General features: G+C 33.0%; 1 protein-coding gene across 1 annotated transcript in view; it reads right to left on the bottom strand.

Moving 5' to 3' along the window:
- Positions 1-10,000, bottom strand: part of LOC144976792 (aquaporin AQPAe.a-like) — a 43,683-nt gene that overhangs the window by 25,204 nt on the left and 8,479 nt on the right. The window contains exons 2-4 of the mRNA XM_078921241.1: positions 9,953-10,000; positions 7,038-7,171; positions 6,271-6,407 (exon numbers count right to left, since the gene is read on the bottom strand). The exon at positions 9,953-10,000 is cut by the window's right edge and continues 136 nt beyond it. Of these exons, the coding sequence (XP_078777367.1) occupies positions 6,271-6,407; positions 7,038-7,171; positions 9,953-10,000 (319 nt within the window). The remainder of the gene's footprint in view (positions 1-6,270; positions 6,408-7,037; positions 7,172-9,952) is intronic.

Here is a 10,000-nt window from a genome sequence, read left to right as displayed (position 1 = left end):
TATCGATTATACTTTTTAAGGTATTACAACATCGACCGTAAAATATCAATTAATTAAAAGTTCAAAGAAAAATTATCTTTTCATCTTAAATTCCATCTTCATAGCAATACAAGTGTTAATTCCCGTCATATTTCATCATATATCCATATTCTTGCTTGAAAAAGAATGGTTCAATTTCCATTTGTGATATACTCACGTTGTCTTATTCAATCTCAAATTCAACTCTATACGACATGGGTGATAATCTCAGCTTCCATGTATGTCTACTCATTTACTGACATATCAAAACCAATACCTTGTACATTCCCTTATATTGTATGATTCCATTTAAACAACATTATTACATTAATTCCAACTTATAATATGTGGTACAAATAATGTTTTATAGACATCTAGATTCAAATACGAAGAATTATATTTCAATTAGTAATAAAAAATATTTAAAAATAAATCATAATAATAGCATTATCATCATTTTAAAATTCAAGTTGAAGTTATTATCATTCATTGTTCATTGTTGATGTTTCAATTTTTTAAGCTTTTTAAGTCATCAGGGTGTAGTTTACAACTTCATTGATATCAAATTGTTCTTTGTGGTCATCCATCAGAGGTCACATTTCTCAGTAATCCGTTCGTTTTGAGAATGGTCATCCTGTAAAAATTGTCAGTAATTGTTAATTAAGTCATTGTCTCCATTTAGAATGAGTTTTCATGTAATGAAAAAAATATATCAACTATAAGAGTTGAGGTGATTGTATCTAGTCTACGTGTTGCATTGTTGTGTGTGTTGTGGTCACTGAATAGCCCAAGTGTCATAAATTCACTTTAATTATTGTTAATTAATTAAAAACTTTTTCCTCTGTAAATGTCTTCGAATTATCACCATAATGTCTTCACATTCAAATATTTAGTGTTTAATAAATAATCAGACATTAGTCTGTCCGACTTGTTCACATCACATATAGAGCAGTAAAGTTAGGTGCCCCAAACGTAAACAAAGGTCGAGAAGCACGTGGCAAACCACATGTTCCTGTCTTGACAGCTCACGTTCCAATGTAAATAATAGAAAAAAATAACCTTTAAAATTTGGCTGTTAGGTGGCAAAAGAAACACATATTCATAAATACTCGATCATGCATCAAATAATGTCTAGATATGGATATTTTATGGAACAAAAGGTAAAATTTTCTAAAATTTATCAAAAGTTACAGTCTATCTATTTTTAGACCAGAGCAAATTATTGCGCTGGTGTGAACAAAACGAGAATTATTCGGAGCCTGATTTTCATAATAATTTAGCCTTATATTATTATTTCTGCAACTGTTAGATTTTATGTAAACATATTTTCAATACTGAAAGTGTATTGCCTACAACTCAAACTACAAAATTGGGAGACCTATATTGTGCGTAAATTATTCCGGTCCCTAACGGAAATCACTAGCAACTTGTTATTGTTTACGTTTGGGGCACCTAACTTTACTGCTCTATTTAGTGTTTAGTAAATAATCAGTCATTAGTCTGTCCGACTTATTCATATTTAGTACAGTGTAAATAACTAAATAAGTAAAATCTAACACAGTATGTGATTGTGGGCTGTTACTAAAGTGACCAACTTTTGTATTTAGTGTGTTGTATTTGTTCGAGTCTTTTGAATTTGGGACGAAAAAAGACTCTACAGGTAGCAAACGTATGCTTAACCTGTTGGGTTGTTTCTTGGTCTTGTGACGTCGCTGTAATCCATTCATCTCCGGCATCTGGGTCGATTCTCCTCGTAGATATTTGTGGTTGTCTTGTGTATACGTTGAGTCTCATTGTAGATGAAATTGTAAAAATTCAAGATTAACTGTGTGCGAGATCTTGAATTTAAATGAAGTTTGACTTATCCAGCAAGTCAAAAGAAAGTTGTGAACTCAGCCATGTGTTGACAAAGAGTTCGTGTGTAGTAGTCGACAGAGGTCGTGTGTTGTAATTGTCTGTGTTTGTTGATCGAGTTCTGATGAGGTGGCATGTGAGTACACACCAGGTAGATGATGTAATCTGTAGAGTACCGGTGGGTGACGTGAGTCCAAACACCAGGTAGATGATGTAATCTTGCAGAGTACCGGTGGGTGATGTGAGTCCACACACCAGGTAGATGATGTAACAATAACGTAGTCTAGTAGTGTATGTAGTAGGGTCGAATAAGGTCAACAATATTTTCGTTATTTGAACGCAGGTTGTTGAATATCATACGATAATGAATCCAAGGAAATCGCTCATGTGGCGTTTTGCGATACTTTTTCCTGCATTGTCTTATATACATATATAGCCTTTATCTTTTACAATGATACTAAGACAGGCGTTATTATAATATTCAATGTTTATAAGTTGTAGATATGGGTGCTGCACACTTGTATATTGACATAAGTTTAAATTTGAATACGCTCACCACTGAATATGATGGAAGTAGTATTGTTCACAATTGGACATCATTTTTGTAAAAACAATCGTATCTTGAACGTGTATGTAATTATTGACATCGTACATCGTTGGGTATTGTTGTTGTAGAAGTAAATACAAGTAATCCAATTGTTCAATAAAGAATGTAAATATAAAAAGGTTTATGGAAGAAATCTGTGTTGATACAGATATTATTTTATGAATTCTGTCAAGTTTGTATAAGTTGAAAGGTACGATGTAATTGAGGTTGCTGTGTATTTGTAGTCTGTAGATTGTGTTGATTCTGGACGTATCAATGGCGTAGTGTTTTGTCGATATGCTTACTCCATTTCAAGGTATTCGTGGATAGACCAAAGGGATTAGGACATTTCCCGACCTCTGTTGTGGTTGTGTTTGAGTTGGCTCTGTCGTTGCCATCAGCGTTCCCGTTATGACTGATGTTTTCAAGTGTCCTCTTTCGTGATGACTGTATAATGTTTTAGTGTAAACACTACTTCTACCTTTGATTAACTCGAATTATTCCCCTTAGAAAATCCCTAATTTAATGAACTATGATCTTGTTTATTTTATCATTATTATTGGTGTTATCGTAGCACTTCCTACCATTTCAATTTATTGCTGAATGATTACACACTTAAGATTTGACAATTGAACATAACTTCTTCTTCAACTCAGTTACAAATTTTATGATATAAATGTTAAATTCAAACCACGCAGTAAATATTGATTACAATTACAACAGCAAATTGATAGGAGAAAAAGATGATAATCAAAATATTCGCAGTAACAATATACACTCTGCTCAATAAAAATTCAATGTCTCACACCTTTGCCCTCGGCTTATAATAATATTCATATAACTCATTGCGATGTAATCTCGCGCCTCTTAATATAGCATTGATAAATGTGTGCGCTTTAACCACGCGCCTCGTATTTATAAAAATTCACCGCCTTCTGCATCATTTCATAATGTTAAACCATGCGCTTTAATCAAACCCAAAATAAAATATTCCCGAACGCCTCATTCCTGCGTCTCGTAATTTAAATCGTGTGCACTTTAATTACCGCGTCTTACATCACTGCGCTTATTTACCCACTATGCATATACAGCATTTTACCATATGGGTTACTTATAATTCGCTGATTCTTAACAAGTTAACCACTTGTGTCACAAATATTATCAGCTCACATGACATGATAATGCATTTTCAATATTTTGTTATTCTTCTGTAATAACATTTTAACTCCCATTACAAGACATCAGTCTTTCATAATAATGAATACTCCGGCATTTTATTTGTTCTCCGACTTTAAACCAAAAGTCCGTTATTCCGTTATTATGAGAATATGTCTCCTTTTAAAAATCACGATGAAACGCGTTTCAAAACAAAACTAAACAAAACATGACAACGATTGACTCATATTCCGCATAAATCATTTCAACTTAATTTCCAGTGATAAAATCCAAATGTCTTATGTAATCTATTATAACGCCATGTCTCATTACAAATATATAATAAGCTCTGTTGTCGATTACTTGGCTGCGTTAACCACACATTTATTACCAAGAAAACAAACAGATATAAAACTTTGCTCTTTGTCATGAACCCATGAATCTCAAAGAGTCAATATCAACCTACCAATTCATCCCTATTGACGGGAGAAAAATATAATCAATGATGTTGTAATATAACAATAAATACCATAAGACATTTTTCAATTATCAAAACTTATAATGTACGTGTTATTATTGCCATCGTCTTCTTGAGTCATTTTGACAGAAAATAAAACGTAACAACATTAAATAATGGACCAACTGTCTATGTAATTCCAACAGTAACATACAAAAATTGAAATAAAAATCGACACATCTTTGTTACTGATATTAACAAAACATTGCCATTAACGGTACAGATTAATATTCGAAGATTTGTTCCGAAACGCTTGATTGTAAGTAAACGCATTTTCATTTATTTTGAAAAATAAAACGCACTAAAATATTCATTTAAATTCTGCAATTTTTATTTTCATCTCTCCCTCTCTTCTTTTTAATTAAATAAAATACGTATAGCATCAATGCATTATTATTATTATTATTATTATTATTATTATTATTATTATTATTATTATTATTATTATTATTATTATTATTATTATTATTATTATTATTATTATTATTATTATTATTATTATTATTTTGCCGTTCTATAATATATTGTTTTCACTTTTTGAATATAATATATTGCCCTATATATCTATATTTTTTTTTTAATTTCCTTTTCTATCTGTGACTCTTAATTTAAATATTATTTAGTATATTTATTTATTTTTTTAAATATCGTCTTTTGTCAGAATTTTAGGAATCATCTATAATTTCAATATTTTTTTTTCATATTTCAATACAAAATAATTACACTAATTCACCTTCAAAATTGATATCCATTTTCTTTCCCAAATAAAACTATTTTCCTATCTGTTCACAATTTTTCACTTCAAAATTCGAGTCTCACAAAAACTTCAATAGATGTTAACAGTATACATTTCTTGTGTATCCATGGTTCGGAATAATAACATCTTTACATCCTGGTATCACGGCTCCAAATAAGATGCATAAGAATCCTGATTCACGACACCAAATTAGATACATAATGTGGGGTAGTCGCACACATATGTAATGGCTTATGATCGCATAGTGGTGTTTTTGATAGATAGTAATATTATCCTTTGCGTTGTGTTGTAGATGTTAATAATGACGAAAGAGTTCAGGGGTCGGTGATGATAATTGAATGCACAACATCAAGACATTCAAATAAAAGTCCAGATTCCAAGTTTCATTTCTTACAGTTTTATTTGTTTGTGATAAATTCAAAATCAAATTCATGATAAATTCCAAATCCAAATCAAATAGCATGGTCATAATTCAATCAGTTTCATAAATTCCAAATCCGTAAAATCAGTCCACATGTAAAGTCAATTTTGCCTAAGTAACCATTTTCAATATACGTGGAATATTTCTAAGTCCGTAAAAGCAAATAAATGATGGTGAGCACAAAAGGTTTAATGTGTGCAGCTCATGGTCAAGTTGAATGCAGAATCAAAAGGTAGAATGATCCCCGTTTGATCAGACACACGGTTTTATATCCTATTGTAAACTGTCCCACAATTCCTTTCACCAAAGGTCAGTTTTACGCCTAAATAATCAAATGGCGTACGCCTAAATAATCCGTACGCCCAAATAACAAATACGCTACGCCCAAATAATATCGTACGCCTAAATGATGAATACCAACTATAACTTAATGCTTTTATCCCCAAATACCAAGTAACACCGATCAAAGAAATAATTTTCTAGTACTCAATATAATGACCAATCCTTTAACTTTGGAACGTAAAACTGTCCTAGACTACTCAATATAATGACCAAGTTTAACTGATATACAAGTACTGTGAACTCATTAAACCCACTTGCTGCAAGCTAACTCTCTTACAGTAGTAGTAGTAGTAACAGTAGTAACAGTTGTAGAAACAGTAGTAGGAGGAGGAGAAGTAGGAGAGGGGCTGAGGAGGAGTAGCAGTAGTATAAGATCTAAACTGACCCTATTTTGAATGTTACTATTTTCAATTTAAAAACAAAAAACAAAAAAGGGAAGCACCTCTCTCTCTCTCTCTCTCTCTCTCTTTCTCTCTCTCTCTCTCTCTCTCTCTCTCTCTCTCTCTCTCTCTCTCTCTCTCTCTCTCTCTCTCTCTCTCTCTCTCTCTCTCTCTCTCTCTCTCTCTCTCTATCTCTCTTTTTTTTTTTTCTTTCTTCTTTCTCTTGAAACAGAATCTTACCGCAAACAAATGGCAAGCAACTACAGCCAGTCCAATGGTCAAAGGTGCGGATCCTTTAAGGTCATGTCGTTTATCATCGTAGGATGCAAAGTATGCAAATACAAGCACCACGGTGATCATCAGCTCGACGGCGAATCCTGGATTGAGAAAGGAATAAAATGATTGATGACGTTAACAATGGTATCCAGGTGGCTGAGTGAAGTGAATAAGGCATTCAACTTACTCATGGAGGACAGGGGTTCATCTTGTTTTTTTTCTTTAAGCAGGAAACTTAGTCCCTTTAGCGTTTAGATCACTTTGCGTCATTGCGCTGCGGCTGACGCCAGGGGGTTATCGTTTTATCTTTTTATCATTCTAATCATATTATTTTCTGATAGATAAACTCTAAAGACGGTTGATATTTTATTGGGATGAATAAAGGGAATTCATATAGAATATGAGAGAAAAATAATGGAAAGGTTTTGAAGCCTTACTATAAATGGCGGAAGCTTGAAATTTTAAGAAAGTAAATAAACATGACAATTTCAGACATAAAAAACTGAGCAAGTGTTTATGAAAAGTGCCAGACAAAGCAAGAAAGAAAAATACAAGAAAAAAAATCCCATCCCAAATAATCAGTCGACCACTGATTTTTTTGGGATGGTCTTTTTCTTGTATTTTTCTTTCTTGCTTTGCCTGGCACCTTTCACACACATACTTGTTCAGTTCTTTATCTTATACACCGGTGCCGGCTCCTTGATTTCTTAATTTGACAATTTCAGACATACCTTGTGCTGATGTGATGTCACTTCTGAGTTCATTAATGCCTAGATGGTCATCCCTGCTTGTTGGGGTAATTCCATACAGAATCCCGGCCCCAATAATGGCACCAACAATTTGTGAGATCATAAAAAGAAACCCTCTGGAGACAGTAACAAAAAAATAATTGTTTTTAATTGAATTACAGAGCCTACTATACATAGAATGAAGTTGACGTCACTCGAGTTTTTGTTATTGCTTTTTGCCATCCTCGTTTTTTAGTTATTCTCACTAAACTGTATTAACCAGATTATAAACGTTTATGGTTACATAGTTTTGTGTGTTATCCGCAATACTTCCGGATGGCAATGTTGTGAGCTTCTTAGCCAAGTGTATACTATCTGACGGAAGTATAACGGACCAACACACAAAAATTTGTGCAACAATAAACTTTTATAGTCTGGTTAATACAGCTTTGTGTAAGTACTCATAAACGTGGATGACAAAAAACAATAACAAAGACCTGAGTGACGTCATCTTCGTTCTATCTATATATCTTTTGCGAATTGAGCAATTTATATTAACACAATGTCGTCACGCCATTATCTCCATTACCGCCCTTATGAAATACTTCTCCAACGACCATACACGTGTACCAGAGGAGAAAATCATTATAAATCTGATCATGTTTTGCCTTTTATAGGCTATATTTTGATAACCTGACATGTGAAAAAGTTCGAGCCATCGTGAAGAATAAAGAGTACTGATTTTCTTTGCTAAGAACCAAGCTGCTGATTGCTGAGCGGACGTGACATCAGACTATTGAATCCTATTCCCCAAACAATGTGATGTTGGCGCTCTATATTGCCAGGGGTGTTAGAGTTGATCAAGTTTGTCATAAAATTGGCCGATGGAGCTCGAGTTTATCTCACTTTGCGTCGCGTTGAATAAAGTGATGGCTTGTTTATATGCGAGTTTCAAGAGCTCTCAGACAGACCTAAAATCAGACTAAAGCTGCCTACTCTTACGAAAATTTTGTAGAACTACGAATTTTCTGCTCCAATTTGAGAACAATACAACGATCTGCAATGCAATAATAATTCTTGGAAACGAAGTTATGGTGATGGAATTGTCATTTAAAAAAAAGGTCAAAGCAATATTACAACGTATTAAAGGCAAATCGGTAGTTTTCAAGATAATTATAATATACGAAATTTTTTCCCTGAGAAATCTAAGAATATTTTGCATTTTCAACTAGGCAGGTCTGGTAAACTGGAACTTAAAACTTAATCAATAATATTTTAGCTCATATAAAAAACGTTTACTAAATTTAGTTATCTTGTTTATATTTGACAATAGTTTATCTATCCCTCGTTAGCGGATATTTGCCCAAACTGCTGATTATTAAAATTGTATTCGATCCAAAGATTGAAATTATTGTCTGATACGGCATACTATATTATTATTATTATTATTATTATTATTATTATTATTATTATTATTATTATTATTATTATTATTATTATATTATTATTATTATTATTATTATTATTATTATTATTATTATTTTATTATTATTATTATTATTATTATTATTATTATTATTATATTATTATTATATTATTATTATTATTATTATTATTATTATAATTATTATTAATATTATTATTATTAATATTATTATTATTATTATTATTATTATCATCAGGTTTATCACGGTCCATTCCAAGGTCAATGGTAAAATCGTTAATATCTCTTTACTTGCTTTAACACATTAGTTATTCCTAAATAGACGTAATTGCTTTTCCACCGGTCACGTCTCGGAAGCTTTCACTTAACAGGTGCCCACCCCCCCCCCCCCCCCCCCCCCCCCCCCCCCCCCAACCCCGAAAGAAAAAAAAAGAGAAGAAAAAAAAGAACAAGAAATGAAAGGACGAGATGGGAGAGTATGAGAAGAAAATAATGACAAAAGGGGCAAATAAAACAGAACAAGAAAGGAACAAAAAGAAATTTAAAAAAAAGAAAAGTACCACTTAAAAGAAGCTCACCTGTTGGAATTTGAGACGCCTATTTGTTCATTATTGCTGATTAGTACGAGAGAATTAGAGCTGAAATGAATGACTCGGGGAAAAGCTATTTCAGTCTCTTTTTTTTTTTTGTTGTTGTATTTTTGTATTATTTCTACTTTCTATATATTTTGTTTATCTTTCTTTTCTAACTATATTTCCATTTTCAAAATCTAGCTTTTTTTATTTGAAAAAAAAAGTACTAAATGTGCTCAAAGCGCTTTACAAAGGTTGCCAATTCAACAACAACAACAAAAAACAACAATTGGCATGTAGGGGGAACAAAGACAAAGCGGATACAGGTTCGCGAGGTACTCAATTTACACCTGAGTATGGCGAGAAATGTGATTCATAAGATCCTAAGGTGGTCAAATGAAACTTTTGTTTTTTTGTTTTTTTTTAACAAGTTGCATTTTAAGGGTTCGTATTTGTACAAGTAGTCATAAAGTATCCATCACGCCTTACTATAACAAGTGCTCTTTCACATTTGAGTCGAGTGAGGTAATGTGGGTATAGTAAGCTAAATGACACAATGTCGAGAACAGTCTAGTTGTTATAGTTACCCATTCGATCAGTGACAACAATCAACATCACTTGAAATTGAAATTCTCTTTATTCATCCCCAAGGGGAAATTTGTCTTTAGGGTCTATCCCAAGGGAAGACTGGAATAACCCAGGCGTCTGCCGCAGTGCATCGCCGCAAAGTGTGCTAGGGCGAGGTGACTTGCTCAAGGCCACACAACGAAGCAGGTAGTCGAACTCGGAACCTTTTGGATACGAAGCAAAGACCGTACCGCTGAGCCACGCTGTTAATCTAAAGATGAGGTGCTGCACCGTTTGACCTCCAAATGTTTAAAATAAGAGGTAAGCTAACTCACCTGATGATGCTTAAGCGTCGAGTGATGAGCCCTGCAGCGGTGAGTGCC

The sequence above is a fragment of the Berghia stephanieae genome, chromosome 7 (assembly GCF_034508935.2).
Source record: "Berghia stephanieae isolate SIO BIC M18660-M18661 chromosome 7, UCSD_Bste_1.3, whole genome shotgun sequence".
Taxonomy (NCBI): Eukaryota; Metazoa; Mollusca; class Gastropoda; order Nudibranchia; family Aeolidiidae; genus Berghia; species Berghia stephanieae.
This window is presented reverse-complemented; position numbering and strand designations above follow the sequence as displayed.